The sequence below is a fragment of the Netta rufina genome (genome assembly GCF_964035555.1).
Source record: "Netta rufina genome assembly, chromosome: 4".
NCBI classification, from domain to species: domain Eukaryota; kingdom Metazoa; phylum Chordata; class Aves; order Anseriformes; family Anatidae; genus Netta; species Netta rufina.
The window spans coordinates 18,308,791-18,327,083 of NC_140127.1; the positions used below are offsets into that span (position 1 = coordinate 18,308,791).

At 43.1% G+C, this 18,293-nt stretch overlaps 1 protein-coding gene across 4 annotated transcripts in view; it reads right to left on the bottom strand.

Annotated features, from left to right (window-relative positions):
* Positions 1–18,293, bottom strand: part of MTUS1 (microtubule associated scaffold protein 1) — a 121,089-nt gene that overhangs the window by 14,290 nt on the left and 88,506 nt on the right. For 3 of the 4 annotated variants that reach the window (XM_084286260.1, XM_084286259.1, XM_084286261.1), the window contains 2 exons: positions 14,294–14,511; positions 3,234–3,300 (listed from right to left, as the gene is read on the bottom strand). In XM_084286260.1, the coding sequence (XP_084142386.1) occupies positions 3,234–3,300; positions 14,294–14,511 (285 nt within the window). Of the gene's footprint in view, positions 1–3,233; positions 3,301–14,293; positions 14,512–18,081; positions 18,125–18,293 lie in introns of those variants that run through there. The other variant, XM_084286262.1, reaches the window with a different exon arrangement.

An 18,293-nucleotide genomic window follows, 5' to 3' on the forward strand; every position in this document is an offset into this window, starting at 1 on the left:
TAACTACTCTCAAGAATTACCATAACCTGAAAACCAAATCATACCCACTCCATCTGTCAGTAAAAAAACAACAGCCTTTTTGTCCCAACCTCCAAAGTGCACTTTAAAGGTCATTTATTAATAATAATAATAATAAAAAAAACAGCAGCAGAAAGGGATTTCTGAAGAAAATACTGTTTACCAATGGCAGTACGGAGGGGTTAGATGTCTGGCTGTCGGGGATGCGGGCAGGTCTCTCCTGCCCACTGACAAAGGCTCCTGCATTGCAGTTTTCGAAGGGCCAACACGTCGGCTGAGTCAGCTCTGCAGCAGCTGGTGCATAGCAGCACCGGCCTGGATCGTGTCCAGCAGGGCTCCAAAGTGACTCCAAAACAATTGGAAGCACAATTAATGTTGGGGAGTAGTTTTGTACCTCTGAGGAAACGCAACTCTTACGATTTCTACTTATGTAATTAAACGGGTAACTAGAAATAATTTACATGTTAACCTGTATCTTAATAAGGAGAGAAACAGGTGGCAAACAGCACTTGTATCTGCCCTGGGATCCCAGGATCAAGGCGTTTACATTCAAACCACCAAGTTCAGTCTTTGAGGCTGGAGGTTTTAAGGAAAGCCATGGCTGGGAATGAAAGTGACCTCCTTGGAAAAGCCTGTCCCCAAATACATCATCACCGCTAATCCTCGCATGTGTTTCCAGCTACTGAAAGCAGAAAGCAGACAGCGTCTGGTACATGTCCTCTGCACGAGGCTTGGTGACACGGTGGCTATCAAAGTGAAAGTCTGGGACTGCACTGCATATCTAAACCAGTCCCCCACCCCAAAACGTTTGCACGCAGTCATTAAACAGGAACGTATTTGGGTAGAAAGGGGATTGCAGCATAACCCAGCAAAACGGACAGTTTGATAGCAAGCCAATTTGGTTTTGCAAGGTAAATAAAGGAGCTTGGGAGCATATGCAATTAAACTTCAAAGGCAGAAACTGAGGACTCAAACCTGCAAGGTGCACGCTGCAGATTTCATGCTCCTCTCGAATTTGGCAACATCCAGCACACAGACTATGCCAAGCTGGACACACCTGGTTCCTCTTCCTAGACCGCTCGTTCCCAAACTGCGAAACAACATGCCTTAAAAACACGTCAGCCTGGGACTGCATGAGGCAGGGTGTCCATACAGCCCAAAGAAGACTGAAACTGAAGTTAACTGTCTAACCAGCCTGTGCCTAAATAATGCTATGAACCCAAATCTCTCAATCCTTACCTCAAAACAACCCATGGGAATCTTAAATGCAGCTCTACCCATTTAGCAGGGGAAGCAGAGCTGATTAGCAGGTGTGCATTTAACAGCTATTTTCAGCTAAAGCTAACATTACAAGAATGTATTTCTTAAACCTGGTCAACAAGTGAGGCCTGGCTGGCTTTATTTTAAGCAAATCTTTAAAAGCCAGATGGAATTGCAGACCTGCCACTGCAGACCTGTGCTGAGAAGCACAGGCAGGCCGGGTGCGTGACGTGGCTACGCCAGAGGAGTTGCGTGAAGATAAATGTTTCCCTGAAATCACAGGGAAAATTGGGAAACTGTGCAAAGGGAAGCCAGCCTGAGGGAGCGTCACCTCAGCCAGGGCTCAGCCAGCACCCGATATAATATGTAATATACACATACAAACAATATACGTATATAAAATTTATATATATAAGTCCATGTTATCTTCACAACACAACTCTGTAGTTCATCCAAGAAGTTTCCTCACTATGAGTTGAGTTCTGCTTTTGTCACTGTGGGGTGACAGAGTGCTGGCTGCTGCAGGACGCAGCCCTCTGCCCTTCCCTTGCCCCGGCCCAGCTCCTCCAGCCCGGCTGCTTGGAAGCCCCCAGCCTTCAGCAGGCTCCAGGCAGGCACTGGCACAAGGACACGAGGCCAGGGGGACCCAAGGCTCTTTCAAAAGCAGCTCCTACAGTGCAACCCGGACACTTCATCAGCAGAAAGGTTAAAGGTTGCAGCATGGGAGAGGCCGCTGAGCACTAAGCTCTAGAAAAGCCCCAGCTTTCTAGTGTTGAACTTTCAGGAAAGAAAGCTTGACATGTTTCTGTGGTGTGTTTGGTACCTTTGGCACTCTCTTGCATCTACCCATGCTGCAAGGCTCTTGCTGCCTGTGCTGCTCACACACCACAAATTCACACAACACCAAGTAAAGCTCCCAGAAAGCTGCATTTTGCAATAAGCTCTCAACTGGACACCAGTAACAGTGACAAGGAGAAGCTGTGCTCTGCTGGTTCAGCTGGGGGTAGCCCCTTCCTCCCCATCAAGCTTTCAACTCTAATTAGTCACAGGAGTTGCCTGCCCTACTAATCAGCACTAATAAATGAATCTGAACACTAAGTGCACCACCTGCACGGAACAAGACCTACCCTCCAGTTTGTTTGAGACAACACTCAACTTCCAAAGCATGTGAAAACAAACACTTCGGCTCCTCAGTAATAAGTGATATATCTGAAACCACTGCACTCCTCACTTCTGCTTTCAGAAGGCTGTTTTTTTTTTTTTTTTTTTTTTTTTCTATTTAAAGGGGCTCCATCCTGACAGAAGTGGGCTTTTTATAAAACCCTAGTTTCATTTTCAAGCACCCTCGGTTTAATTCAATGACTTTTTGCACTCCACAAGTTGATCCTGCTTTGAGTTCAAACAAGTTAGATGAAGTTGCCATTAACGCAGTTAAATCAAGCTTCACAGTTGGCAAAAGCAGCCCTTGCACATTACAGCTCAATTTCACATTATAGCTGTCCGCTAGGATGAGTTCAAAGATGTAATCTCATTAGCCCGACACCACTGCCTTCTATTAATTCCCCCCTCATTCACCTACAAGTCACTAATGCAAAATGCGAATTTTGCGCAGCGTATTGCACAGCTTTATGGATTTTTGCTGCAGACTTCTAGAGTTGGGGTTCAGATAGTGCACACGTTGCCAGACACCCCCCATCTTCTGAAAGCGAGTTCTGTGGTCATCGGATGCGTGTTTCGTGAGGAGGCTCCCCAGGCACAGGCAGCTCCGTGCCAGGGACTTGGTGAACCTGGGGTCACGCTGCCGAGGCTCCGAACGCAGCGATGCAGCATCTGAGCAGGACTTAGGCAGGGAGTTAAATGCCTGCCATTACAATGCCACGGCATCTGTCTTTGCAGAGATCCGGTCTGCCCCATTTGTGCTTTCATTGAGATTAATAAGATAAATAAATTCTTACCCAGTTCTCCTCGAAGGTTGACCAGCTCCTGAGATAACTCTTTGTGTTGTTTCAGTGCTTCCTCCCTCTGTAGGAGAAAAAACAAACAAACCCAAACACCGGTTACTAGCGACCTGGACAGGACACCTTCCAATAATCAACTTCGATGTGCTCTGCAGCAAAACAAGAGGCAGGAGCAAGAAGCCAAGACATGAATCATGTAGGACAACAGCCCCACCGTTCCCAAACACACAGATGTTCTCCTGTCGTTAAGGAAGTTGTACTCTAAAACGAAATAATAGCTCCGTTGGTTGTTTTTTTATTATTATTTTTATTCCAGGATACCACGGCAATCTGAATCCTGCTCCGCAGCACTCGCCTGCACACTTTATGATGGGTGGAGCGCCGGGAGCCCTGGGCACAAGGCAGCCGATGGCTGACAAGGGCGCAGGAGTGCCCAAGGCGGGCAGGGCACCTTGCGGGGTGCGTTACGGGGTGGGCATCGCCCCGCACCCCCAGAGAGCCAGGAGGGGCGCACAGGACCCCCCTCTTCTCTCCCTTTGCCAGCTCCTTGCTTCCCTCGCCGCGCCCCGCTCCCCAGCATCACTACCAAGAAAAAACACACCCCAAAACCCCCCCAACGCCCCCAAATCCCGCACCCCGCATCCCCGCCCGATCCAGGCGAGCCCGGCGGCGTTACCCTGGCTGCGGCGCACGGCGGGTAGGTGCAGAGCCTGCTGCCGGAGCAGCCCATCCCTCGGGCAGCGCCTGCCTCCCGCTGCCGAGCCCCGGGCTGCGATCGGTGCCCGCCCGCGGGAGGGAGGGAGGGAGAGAGGGAGAGGGGGGGAAGAGCTGCGGGGGGTGGCGGAGCCGGGAGCCGCCGCTTTTCGGGCTTTAAATCGCGGAGGAGAGAGGAGCGGGAGGCCCGGAGCCGCTGGCTTTGTGCTTCCGCTAGGGAACACCGGGAGGGAAAAAAAAAAAAAAAAAAAAAAAAAAAAAGGAAAGAAAAAGAAAATAAACCCGCCCCGGCCCCGAGCCGCCGGGGCTCGGGCAGGCAGGGGCACGGGCGCCCCGAGGCGGCGGCGCCCCTCGCAGCCGCACGAGTGACAGCGCCGTGCCTCCGGGACACAGCTGCTGCTGTCAGCACCGTGCTGCAGCCGGTGGCTGCCCCCCTTGGGGTGAGAACACGGGCAGAGCCCGGCCACGCTGCAAGAAAAGCTTGGGGGACAAAGCCACCCCACACAGAAAGCCCCCAGGCCAAAGCCCGGCGATGCCAAGCCCTGCTCCGCCTGCCTCTGTGGGCTTCCAGGAGGCTGCACGCCACAGGGAGCCACTGAGGGGGTTCCTCTCCCCACTTCTTGGCTCACATACTCATCCCTGATTGTAATTCTCACCCAAAAAATCATCCCTGACCTGATCACCACCTGCCTCCCCCTCTGGCCGGTGGCTGCACGGTGCGGCAGGCCCCTCGGGAAGGCCGCCGTTTGGGCTGGTGCCTCCAAAAGGCCTGCCTCATGGCCCACAGAATGGCTCATGTCTGGTTTTAATTAAAGCTATTCTGATCTCTGTGTCCTTTCCACATCAAATTAACTGACTGGCCAACCAGAAGCCAAAACCTCAAAGCAGAATAGGAGACACTGCTCTCCTGAGCCCAATCTCTCATTTGGGAGCTCCTTGCTTCCCGCTGCTCTTGCACCGTTTTGCATTTTCCTGGTGCTGTTGATCTGTAAGCCCTCAGCCTTCAACGCGCCCACTCGTGGTTTCCCAAAGCAAGAAATCCACACAGACATGCCCCATGACCCCCATGAAAGAAAACATTCAGAAAAGGCTTCCCATCAGGACCACCAGCCACCTGGTAAAATGCCAAACACAACTCCCAAAATCCAGGAGGGGCCATCTTCAGTATTTCATTCCCAGACAGCTATGCAGGTATCTTCTAGCTCATACTTCACAAGATTGTAGTGAAAATCAATACCAGAAACTGAAAAAACAGCTCCACGAGGCAGGATCAAGCAGTTTTGGCCTCGCTCATTTCTCCATATAATTTTATCATTGCCAGATTTCTCCAACAGCACAATCCTCAGTTAGCTGTCACAGACTCAAGGAGGCTCTTAGTAACAATTTAAAGCTGTTTCTGGCAAAATTTATGAGCTTATGGCAAGATGATGGAGGATGGCTGGGTACCTACCTCTCTTATTTCAAAAGAATCTGTTACAGCTGTGCAAGGCAGCCAGGCTAGCTTTAGCAAAAGCATTTATGCTACCACAAACATGGAGGCAGTGGGCAGCCACGAGAACAGAGCTCGGGGACAAAAGCTTTGCCCCAGGTGGTACCATTCGGGTGCACCTCTCTTGTAAGATGCTGTAAAACAATGCTCAGCATAAAGCAGGAGACCTGGACATTTCCTGTTACTTGAGGGATTAAGCAGTTAAAAAAAATCCTTCGCAGCTTTTGAGGATTTGTCAGGAAACTCCAGGGGGATGTGTGCCCAACAGCAAGGACACCTGGGAAGGTGAGATGTGCTCTGCTGCAGCCAGAGAGAAACACAAAAGCAGGGGAAAAAAGGTACGAGGTAAAGGGTGGAGATCGTGACAGTTTCAAAATGACAAAAATGACAAGTCAGGAATGGAATAAATTACGAGATGTCTTATTCATGCTTTTGTTACTGGCAGTTACAGGCTCAAGAGTGCTTTTTCCTGGCAGCCAGCTGGTTTTGCTGCAGCTCTAAATTCCAACAGACCAGCCCAGTGTCATCTTAGGAGAAGGACAACAGTGAGGACACAAACAGCTCAGAAGCTGCCATCTCTGTGCCTTAAAAGCAGGAAGCTCCACAAACATCCACATTCCACAATGAACACAAAAGGTATCTAGCACCAAGCATGCCAGCAGCCAACCTTCCTGGCCATGTACCTAAGCCGAATATTCGCCTGCGAGAGCCACAAGGTATCCCCAAGAGCTAAGCTACAAGCATTTCCCGAGCGGCCGGTGTTTCACAAATCTTCCAAATTGTTCTCATGAGAAGCCTCGCGCTGCAAATTCCCTCCCACATATTGTCTATCAGGTTTGGAACAAGTATTATTGGCGCATAGCTCCAGCTGCACTCTGCAAAGTACCGATACGTTTCCCATGGAACGGTCACAACTGACTTCTAGGTCCTGAAGTATTTCAGAAAATCAGTCATGTTGTGGGACTTTTTCTGTGACACGAACATATCCTGCCTATACTGGGGCGTTCTCCTCTTAAGGACGAGATACGGAGTGGTCCCTGCCAACAGAAGGGAGAGAAAGGCTCAGACGATGCCATTACGAAGCACCCCATGGCAGCAAATGCGCAGGAGGCTTTGAGTCAGGAGCAGTTAGACCTGTTACGGGCAGAACCACAAGGTGGAAAGAGCTCTGATCTGCAAAGCTGCGGATCAGCCTTCTCGTTCTATCACTGATACACTTCCTAAACAAGTCATTTCAGGAGTCAACACACGTGAGAGGAGGACAAAGTTCCATATATAAAAACATATTTGTTAAAACAGAATAAATAAAATTTGTCCAGAGTCTGTAAGACAGAAATTTATGAGAGCAGCAAAGAAAGGAAGCACCCAACTGTGTTTCACTGTCAGATATAGGGTCAAATTAATTTTATTCCGGGAAAAGAAAGCCTGATTTTGAAAGCTGTTTAGTGTCAAACCATAAGCACTTACTCCTAAACCAAATTCAGAGAGAAACATTATTTATTTATTTCAAGATACCCCAAAGGTTACTTGTAAGCAATTCTCCAACATGAGTGAAAAGATGAGTATGATCACTGGCCTTAACGTGGAAGCTGAGTCATGTCTCTGTATAAACTCTAGTCACTCACGTGGCATCAGCTATAGCTCGGAGGTAGTTATGCAGGGGTAACAAAAGGGCCATTCATATCCGCTCTGCAATATTACATTTGCATTGATTACTTTGGTCCTTATGGCAGACTACCTCTACCAGTTCCTGTTCCTTCCTCGTCCTTTAAGCAAGTAAGCAAGTCTTCTAATTAGAAGTCAGCAATTTTAGAAATTGTCTTTAAAAAACAAAACAAAACAAAACAAAACAAAACAAAACAAAAAAAACCACTCACCCAACCTCAACCCACTTAAATATTGAAATACCATCTCTTTCACAGTACTCAGAGGCAAAAGCAAGCTAAAGTTAGCCAGGTATCATTAAAGTTAGCCAGGGTCTTTAACCCCCTTCTCCAGGTATATTTTTGAATGGAGGACTAGACTATTACTGCAGTAAAGTGAAAATGCCATTAATCATCTCAAATCAACCAACCTACAGTGAAATGACTATTTCCAAATTACTCTTGACATTGTTAGTGTGCTGCCTTCTTATCAGACAAAATAAGCAATCAATTTTCACCTGCCCTTGACTTCTTACTTCAAACAGAACCCAGTTGAGTCTCAGACTACAACTCTTCTGCGATTAGCTAAGAGAGACTCCCTGTAACTTCCAACATTTGACTTCTCTCATTTATGAAGCATCAAATGTTTGTTCCCCAATGTTTAGTATGTGAAACAGTAAAGCAGAGAACCAGCCAGACAGGATTCCTGTGAGTCACTTAATATTTAATATGGATCTTGAACTTGTGGGCTCTACACTTGTACAAACATTAGACAGGATCTTATGCTCATATGAGAGAATAAGCATTTGTCTTCCCATTTTGAAAAATGGCCACCTGTATGCAATAGCTTTACAAAGTTAGGCCCAGATGGAGTAGTAAGATGGGCTATTTAACTTTACAGCCCATTTCCTACTCTATAAGATTCCTGAACTGTAATATTAACTTTATGTCACACAGAATGACTCTCTTCTTCCCTGTTAAAATTCTCATCTCATAAGCAAGTTCACCCTACTTGAGCAATTATTTAATTTTTCAGTGTTTTCCCAAATTTGCTTCAATTCATCTCATCTGAGCATGCGACAAAGTCAAAGTCTTGAACAGATATGATGCAGCTTGACAAACCGCAATGCCATAACTTAAATTTTCACATCTATAGAATTATAATTACCTTTATCAAAATTTTTAAAGGTTAGGATCCTACACTTGAGCAAAACATTACAGTATTTGTTCTAAGGCCTTCTGGTTTTAAGGCTGTTTAGAATTTCATCTGAAAATACAGTACAAGAAGAGGGAAACAAGAAGCAAAGATGTAATTTTCTTTCTCCCATGAGCCCCTCCCTTTTACTTCAAATCTGCAATAGTTACATCTAGCATCAATTGTGCATCTTCCTTAAAGATTAGGAACTAGGAGAAATAACAAGGTAGCCATGGGAATTAGCTTCTTTGTCAGGGAAGGCAATACTGGCTACCTGAAACATGAAACTTGATTTTAAAGTCAAAGATGTATTTTTCTCAGCACACCTTTTGCTAGGACTAGCTACAGGGCTGAACTCTCCATCACCACTTCTGAACACCCAACAGTACCCAATAAATGTGGTAACTGAAGTGTCTTCTAAGAGCTGGATGGCTATTTTACCAGAGCCAGGTCTCACAGTAGTTAATTTCCTGGGTGTTAATAGCTCACAAAATTTCCATGTTGCCAAAAACGTTATTGTCAATTAGCAGTCAAATGCTACAAAGAACTTGAGAATAATTTGAAACTTCCTTGGTTTCCACAACAGCTACCTGTAAGATACAAGCTGCCAGAGCCTAAGTTTGTTATAAAGGGTAAGCTACTGTGTTATCTCTCAAATGCTATCCTTTACAGAACAGAACATATCTGAATTCCTCAGAACCAAGATATTTTCTTTTGATTTCTGTTCTAAGTGACTGGGTTACTTGTTTATTTATTTTCAGTCTGAAGAAACAAAAATGATCTTATATCCTTACATTCTGTCCCGTGTAAAAAGAGATATCTATACTCTGGGAAGCCAGATTTAATGAGCAGAAGTGCATTTTGGATGAGAATCTTAATGAGAACCAGACAGGTTTGATGTTAGGTTCTGGAAAGTCAAAACTATAAATTTAAACTCAGACAGCTGTGCTTAACAATGGCCTTGCCAATGTATTTTGGATGTACATGCCAAAAATGCAACTGTTCCAAAACTTTCTTTTACCACTAAGGGTTTGGGGTTTAGTGATGCAATATGTACTTCTGCTCCTTAAGTTGGGTATGCATTTCCTCATATAATAAATATAAATATTTTCTGCTGAGCTTCCATGAAGACCAGCACAAATTATTCCAATCAACATGTTTGCGTATTCCAAGATGGAAAAAAAATAAGTGCTAGGAAATTCCCTAGAAGACTAGTACCTTGACTCTCACAGTCATCTACATGTCAGGAAATGCCAGTTAGAGTAGCTCATGTATTAATGGTGGATTTTTATTTCCACCTAGAAATACCGAAGTCCATCTCAGCCACACAATTTCTAGCTCATTACTTACACTGCTTCCTGTATCACATCCACAATTAATGGTATCCCCATATTATTTTGCCAAGGCTCTGGAGCCTTGCAAATCACATTCCCTCTGTGAAGGTGACTTCTTGAAGAAGTCGCCCCAGTCATTCCAAAGTAAAATTTGAATTGTAAATTCCAGTCTTCTCAAGCATACCAAGAGAAGAACAGCAGTAAGGCTTTGTTTCTGTTCATCTCTGGAGCTCCGTGGCACCGGCAAAATTTTGAAGCTTGCTTCTATGCCTGAGTCTTTTAAAAGCTCTTGAAGGACTTAAGGACTTGATTTAATTTCTTAAAGTAAAAACAACAGAACTGGGTATTAATAAAACATTTTACTGACTGTTTTTTTAATGACTTGAGTACTTCCAAATGTGGCAATTAAAACATACGCATTAAAATACGAAAATATGAAGGCAGCAGCTGTCAATTCACACTTTCAATACTCACAAAGCAGTTTGAGTCACACAACAGCAATACATTTCCTCTTCACTTCAAAGCTAAATCTTTCTTGAATGGCTTTAGAAGTGACCAAAACCAAATATAAGACCCAGCCAGTACCATGCAGACAAAACAAACATCTCCCAACCCCAAAGCTGGGGCGGTTTAACCAGAGGTTGTGCTGCTGAGGGCCTCTCAGGCACACATCCCTGCCTCACACTGGTTTCTCACTCTCACTCCTTCCCAGAGTTAACCACTTCACAAGAGCATGCCCATAAAACTTCAGGTACGGACAGACCGATTCCTCTTCCGTGGGCTCCTCATGGTGTTCCTGAACTGGCTCTCCCCAGGGCCTGCAGGCACCAGGCCGCACAGACACAAGTGCGAGCCCGCAGGCCTGACAGGCTCCACCATGGCCAGCCACAGCCTCACCTACACCAAAAGTCTTAAACCATATTATCTCTAGAGTTTCTCTGAATGCATCTGCTACTAAAGAGACAAGAAAAAAGTCAAAACATGCAAAATTAACACTCAAGTCTAGTACACATTTCAGAGCTTACGTAGTTAAAGGAAGCCGGCTTTCCTTTGCACTCAGTAAGCCCATTTCCACTGTACTGTCACTTTTCCTCTCTTGTCTGAACTTAAAAAAAACAGGAAAAGAGTTACTGAGCCATAGGAATTACCAGGGGACTAGAGGGAAAACAGACGTCTAGAAGGACTAGCTTGCTGTTTTGATAAGATTGCAGCTTGACACGTACTTTTAATGCTCAGTTAGCATACACACAGTTATCTAGCAACGAAAAATCTTGGTACAGTCTGACATTCTCATCGGACACGTTGTTCCTTACCATCAAGTAATCAGGTTGCCACCAGGGTTTCAATCTAGTGCTAATTCGTTGCAACAGGATCTGCTCAGTTGAAATCTGGTTTTACAGTTTTATCAGGGTGGACTGGCCCACCTTTAAGAGGCTTAAATTCAGAACAGTCTTGGTAGAAGCAGTTAACCACAGAAATCATCTAGACAAACCCTAACAGCTCCAGTGTTAGAGGTATTATCAGAGCCAGCTGTTAATATTGACAGCTCCATGATAATGCTCGTAACAAACACGTTTGAGCTCACACAGAGTTTTGTGAGCTCAGCTGGAAACAGCACAGCAGCCTTACACAATTTTGTTTAACCCTTAGACAGCAGCCTCATGACTTCGCTCCAGAAGGGCTGGCTGCATTTCTGACAGAAGTCACTGCCAGCAAATTCTCATTTTGCCAGTGCTATCCCATTTCACATGAGCTCATAAGAAGCAATTTAAATTTTTGGTGCAGAATTGCATCTGGGACCTCTTGACGAGAAGAAAAAAAATAGCAGCAGCTGATTCACCTCTCCCAGTAACTTCAGCTTTGTCAGTTCCTCCTCCCACAGGGAATACAGGAAAGGCTGGGGCGGGTTTTGCCAAGAGGCTCTAGCTGCGACATACAGCCTTGAAGTTCTGCAGCAGCTCACCCTGGCTCTTTTCTCTATCTAACCAGGCAGCCTGTCCTTAACCCTGCCTCCCCCTTGCACTGGTTCTGACCAGAAGAACGGTCCATGTCACTAATTTGGACAAGAAATGCTCTCTCTATGGCTAGAGTAGCTTTCTGGCAGCTGAAAGCTGAATCAGGGACAGACCAGCACCAGAGGAGTGTACAGCAGGACCCTCTTCTGGTGACAGCATGCTGTTTTATCAGCTCAAGCTGTACTGTGTTACTTCACACTTGCTCAAGTAGGAGGAGTGGGAAGCACAGCCTTGTTGTTCACATAATAATAAAAAAGATTATGATTAGTTGATTTCTTCCCCCAAAAAAACTGAAAACTACTTTCATAAAAGCTGAAGCTACTTTCTGTTGGCTCTGCAGTAGTTAAGGCAGTGATTTTCAGCTTGAGTTAAACCCTCTAAGTTTCTCCCTGAATTTACCCCCAAAATTTGAGAACTACATTGAAGCAATCCCTGAGACACACTTCCAAAAAATAAATGCACAGCCAGTTCGGATTAAATTAGCTAGACCAAAATGCACACTTCAGAAGGGAAGGAAAAAACAACCAAAACAGAACAAGACCACTCTTCAGCCTTCTCTAAAATACAGAAATCTTGAAGGATTCCCTAGCTACTCATCAGATTTCTGAGTACTGCTTACACCAACCATGGCAGAATGGTCCTCTTCAGTCCTACACTAAGTACAGTAAGACATGGCCTCTTCACCTAGGACTTGTCTTATCCTGGGAAAGAAGAGAACGTCAATACCTGGAACAACTGCAGATACATCAACACACCAATTTTTAGCCCAGTTACAAGTGCTTTGGCTTAACACTCCTAGATTACTGGTTTTATATAATTGATATGCTTTTGTTATTTTTAATTAAATTAATAATTAAATTTTATTTTAATATTATTTTAATGATTTTAATTTATTTTATTGATTTTAATTTATATAATTGACATTTTTTTCTTTCCACATGCAAAATAATAACAAAAAGGCAGAAGCAGAAAAATTATTCTCCCCCACAAAGTTCTTCTCTCTTCCCTCCATCTTACACACTTTTTTTTTTTTCCCCCTCAATAATCATCCCTGGAAACAATGCCTATACTGCAAATGCACCGTAAAACAGCCTGGAAGAAGTACATATGACAGGCTTCTTACTAAAATACCAGGTAAAGATGCACAGATTACGTATTCCTTAAAAAATAAATAAATAAATAAATAAATATTGCAATACAAAATATCTGAAAGAACCTGGGCCAAGACTTTTATTTTAATTATGAAAGTTACCAGAAATCTAGGTGCTTATTATAAAGTCTCACGAAGATTGAACAGAAGTTTAGCAGTCCAAATTTCACAAGTTTGTATTAGATGACAGGCACCCAAAAAGCTTGTAACAAATTGCTTTGAAGATCTTAAATTATATTAGAGAAAAATGTTCCAATCAAGAGTTTAAAAAACTAAAACAAACCAACCTCACAAAACTCAGTAAAAGCAACTGTTCTTTCTGAGTTGAACCAGACTTGAACTTAACAATAATGCAGTGTTTTTAGTTGAAAGGAGAGTGAACAGATATTATCCCAGCAGAAGAGAATGCTATGTTTCTGGCAGCATACTAAGACAACTCAGTGATTTTTATACGTTGGATGAAATCACTACATATGGGAACAGCTAAAATACAACTGGTATCAATCTTGGAACATTAGCTATAAATACAAAATGAACTGCTAGTGAAGTCTGCATCGACTGTTGCAGCATAAATCCAAAACTGTTATCCCCTAATTTGAGATTTCTCTCAAAATCTTTCAAAGCAGACCAACACTCTAGTGCATTATCAAACTTCTGAAGTCATTCTGTATGTCGAACAGACTAGGACAAGCAAACATTAACACACATCAGACGAACTCCACTAAATTTCAGGTGCATTATTATTATTTTTTTTAATGAAAGTTGATAATTGTAAAGATATTACCAATAATGCAGCATTTAATAGTCAGTACCCTGCACTTCATTCTCAATTATTTGTAAAGCATATCCACTCTTTATCTAACCTTCTTTCCAATATCAGATAACAAAGCAAGGTCATGCAGATTTTCTCTTCAAACTAGACTTTCCTACAGGGGCAGAACTTCAAGTATATACTTGAAGAGGTGCTCAGCCCTGAAGGAATACAAACTTTTAGAAACTTCTTTTCAGAAAAAGATGTGAAGCTGCAAAGAGGCAGTCAAACACATTGAGGTTTTTTGTTTGTTTGTTTCTGTCCAGCTGATGCCTGGAACAAGTTTTCTGGAAGTCCCACAAGAAGATGGATAGGAACTATAGAGCAAGTGGCCACCCTTATTTCATTAAATACAGGTAACCACATCTGTACTTGATTTATTCGCAACTTACTAGAAATTATTTCTAGGCTACAAATACACATTAAAGGTTATTTAAAATGGCACTAACATGAGAACATTCTGTTATAATAACACCATTAATTGAAGGCATATATTTAATATAGGAACTTGCAATGGATCGCATTAGAAAAGGAATCATAGGAGAAAGAAGACACAGGAATGCAGCAACTGGAGTGAAAATGCAGACATTATGTATCAGTGCATAATATATTCAGAAGCCATTGTTGAGAACAGTTCAACAAATTAAAGTCAGAATGGATTAGTTGCAAGACTTTTGTTTTGTTTTGTTTTGTTTTGTTTTTTTACCTCAGACTGCAGGTGCTGGATCACAATTGTCAATGCTTCAAACTTCTGGTTGCTGCTTGACAGAAATTTCTTCAGCTGCAGAATGATTCCACTTTGGTTCTCACATTTTGTCTTGTACTGTGTCAACTCAGCTGTTTTTGTGCCAGGTGAATGCACATCTGTGGAGGTTTGTGTCTGTATGCACGAGCTTTTTGGACTCCGCTGCTTGCCCTTGTCAACTGGAACAAAAACAACAATGAGTTAATCTGTACTTTATGTCTAATGAAAACTTAAAGGCAGGTACAAAAGAATATAGATCTAAACTCGTCCTGAAACACTAACTAGGAGAAAGGTTTGTTCCACAGCACTGTGGATCAGACATAATCATCTGACAGGCTGGGTTCTAGAACCATAACTTCATATACAATATTTTGCTTTTTGTCCTTACCTTTGTGTATTGTGGCTTACTTTTCAGCATATTCTACATTCTGTGATTTTAATAAACGTTTACATAAAATGCAAGATTTCTGTAATCGTACCCATCCACTAACTTGTTTCTACCTTAAGATGAGCCAACCACTTCTGTTTGCAACATGTATTTCATATTTTCTAAACTCTAAGGTAGTACTGAATACAAAACCATTTTCCCCACATTTCCTTGATCTTTTCCATCCTTCCAAAAAAAATTTTACTGCAAGAACTCCACTCTACATCTCAGGTTTGAGCTCCATTACCCAAAGGTCTTCCAACAAGTTTCTAGCATCAGCAATTTAGGTCACAGATGATACTTAAAAATGCTCTAAAATGTAACATATTTTGAGTTTGCCCTGCTGCTTTTCACGGTCCAAGAATTACATAGCTCACTTAATATACTCAGTTATGTTGCAACCTCAGTCCCTTCACAGTACACAATTGTGTGGTGCCAGAGGAAACCGCATTACATAACCCAGCCCTGGATTCGTAAACACCGCCGAGGTTACAGGTTTCTCTGCTGCCTTCAGACCAAAAAGGTACAGTACTGCAGTGCAGATAGGGCCAGTCTTTTGATCACACACAGGACAAGCAAACACTTTCGCAACAGAAGGCTGACGCAATACATAAATATCCCTTGGCATTTTAATGAAGACATCGGAGCGGATTACTTTGTACAGTGTCAACTTAACAAGATTTCTTCCAGATAAAGCGATAAAACCTGAGAGATGAGATTCTGAGAAAAGAAAAACAAGAACATGTGGAAAAAACAGGGGACAAATTAATGAACTAGAAGTAGCTGCTAATGAATCCCTTCTCAAGTCCAAACACCTGGTATGAAGGTTGTCAAGTGACTCTTGCATATTGCCAGCAGTGAAAGCCTCAATCACATAACTTAATAATATTAACAATAAACCTGTGACTCTCAGTTAATGTTAGTCTGACACATCAACTGTTGCATTAATACACCAGTCTTGCATAGACTTCGCTCGTTTTCAGAACATTTGAAAAAGTTTTCTGTTCAAAATACTGATGTCATCTGTGCCTCTTGCTGAGCCGTGTGTGAAGGGCCCCCCTAAGACTATGAATTTTCCAAATAAATCGTCTCCAGGCAAGATTTCCTGTCTTCCCTTAGTTAGAGAAATGTCAGCATTACTGCTTTGTAATGTTTGGGCACTCCTGCATTATATATCACTGCACTCCTGCTAAGGAGATGCTGACTGTTACATGGTGTATTTCCTATTAGAAACATACTGTCTTGCTGTTTAATAGTAGAGCTGTTAAAGGTATCAACATAACCCAAATCAAAAACCAAATTCTAATCAGTAGGGCAAATAGACCAAGCTTGGCTGCCGGTTCCAGGTATATTTTTACCACCATTTTACCTAATGGGGGCAGTTTTTTTCTCTCAGTGCAGACATAACATTGTTTCATTTACACCTCTATAAATGGAAGAGGGTTCAGCTCTGAGAGCTATCATGTTAGATTCCCAGCGATCTTCCAGCAAATACTGGTCACCTTGTGAAGGTTCTTAAAAAAAAAATCACAAGAGGCAATAATCAAGGGGAGGAAAGGAAGCAAAACAGGGCAGTGACTAGAGAATAAAGGCGTACATTCAGTCCTTCCCTGCCCAACTGGCTCATGTACTCCTACTCTCTCATTTATTCCATCTCCCTCCCTAAAAGCTTCCCTTACAATAAACAGAGAATTGGAGCACTATTGCCGATTTAAGGGTACGGGATAAATTTACTAATAAAGGTAGTAATGTCAACACTTAATTCACTGTATGAAGTGACTAACATTATTTGTTAGGACCCCGACAGAGCATGAAGAGCTGCTTCCCATCTGTACAAAGGGTTGCAGACAATTTTTATTCAGGGAAAAAAATTACATCAGATACTGTTACATACTGAAGTTATTTTGTTTAAATAAGTACCCTGATACAACAGCTAACCGCAAGTGACAACAGACTCCAACTACCCACTGTCTCCACAGCCTGCCTTTATCAGTTTGCCAGTTTCACACCACTGCTTTTATTGTGGTGCCCAGACCACCAAGCCTCTTCAGAGAAGCTCCTTCAAACATTCATCCAAGCCAACCCTGGATACTGAACTAAAAAAAGCTGAACAAAAAAAAATGTGCACAAGAGAAATTCAGTGACATTCCTGTTAACAATTTTATCACAGGCATGTGCTCTGCAGAACCACTTTAGATGTTGAAAAGCATTTCTCTGCTAGCATCAACTCTCTGTAGCATGAGCTGCCTCTACGGATTAACGCCAGCAGCACTCCAATGCTTATTTATGGCTTGCGTACCCCTGGGCAATGACAGATTGTTTCCAGATTTGTATAGAAGCCATACTATGATGTCAAAACAAAAGCCATGATTTCGTTAGAACAAAGGCATCAAGTCTAATTACTGATACAACACATCAACGTTGGACTCTAAATTAAGGACAATATCAGTCACCAGCCTAAGTCCTCCTCACTTCGCCATTTTTACTTGCCACCTTTATGCAAGTCAGACTTGTAAAGTAAAACAGATTTTCCCCTTGTGGACTCTTCTCCAACAGTCTAGAAAACACAGTACCCAATCTACTTAAAATGCTCAGTTTCTGAAGACTGTAAGTCACAGATACTCAAGTACTACGTGCAGCACAGCAACCATACACAATCACCATATAGGGTCTTATTATTTTTTTTAATCCATAAAAATAGCAGCAGTAGTTTTGTAAAGATTGAGCCTTCTGATCACTGAATCAGTCACAGAAGATTCAGTATCTTGCTGGCAAAAAAGAATATCCTATGACCTTGAAAAAGGTCCAGGAATCCTCCCACTCCCTCTGAAGTCACTGCATGGACAGCAGCTGGAGAGACTTTTCTTTGGGAAGACTATTAGGCCCATCCCAAGTTTTTCCATAAGGAGAACCATTTCCCATGCATAGTTTCTCTGGGTAGCAGGTAATCAGATGCAAGAAATACAGAGCCACTCACACACTGGGGTGCGTTCCATACAGTTGCATTGAGGAGCCTCAGCATTGCACAGCACTTGGCATAGTACTGGAGCGGCTGCCTAACTCAACTTGCCAGGTCCTGCTGCTTTCCTGAGCTTCTCAATCTTGTGCACTGCTGCTAAATTGCCAGCTGAAACATCCGGCACCCACTTTTTGGTTGGCAGAGCCAAATCAAAGCCTTCCATTGCTTACCATGTACTATGAAGGCCTGCAAGAGGTTTAATTTCTAAGAAAAAAAAATGATATTTCTTACAAGCATTGCAAATAGCCAAAAGAAACCACATGACAAGCCCAAGTCCCCACGCTATGATCACCATGGTCTTACCCCTAAGCACCATGTTTCCATGTTCCTCATCCAAACCGTTAGCTTCCACGGACTTCTGAAAATTCACATGCATCTTGTTCAAGCATTTCTCAAAGAAAAATCCATGCTTGATGTCTTCTCTTGTAGGAAGGTGCAGGCTGGTAAGAACTTTCTGCCTCTCTTCCATCTTCTGGAAAGCCTTGTCTACGCATGTCAGGTTGGTGCTCACTTCT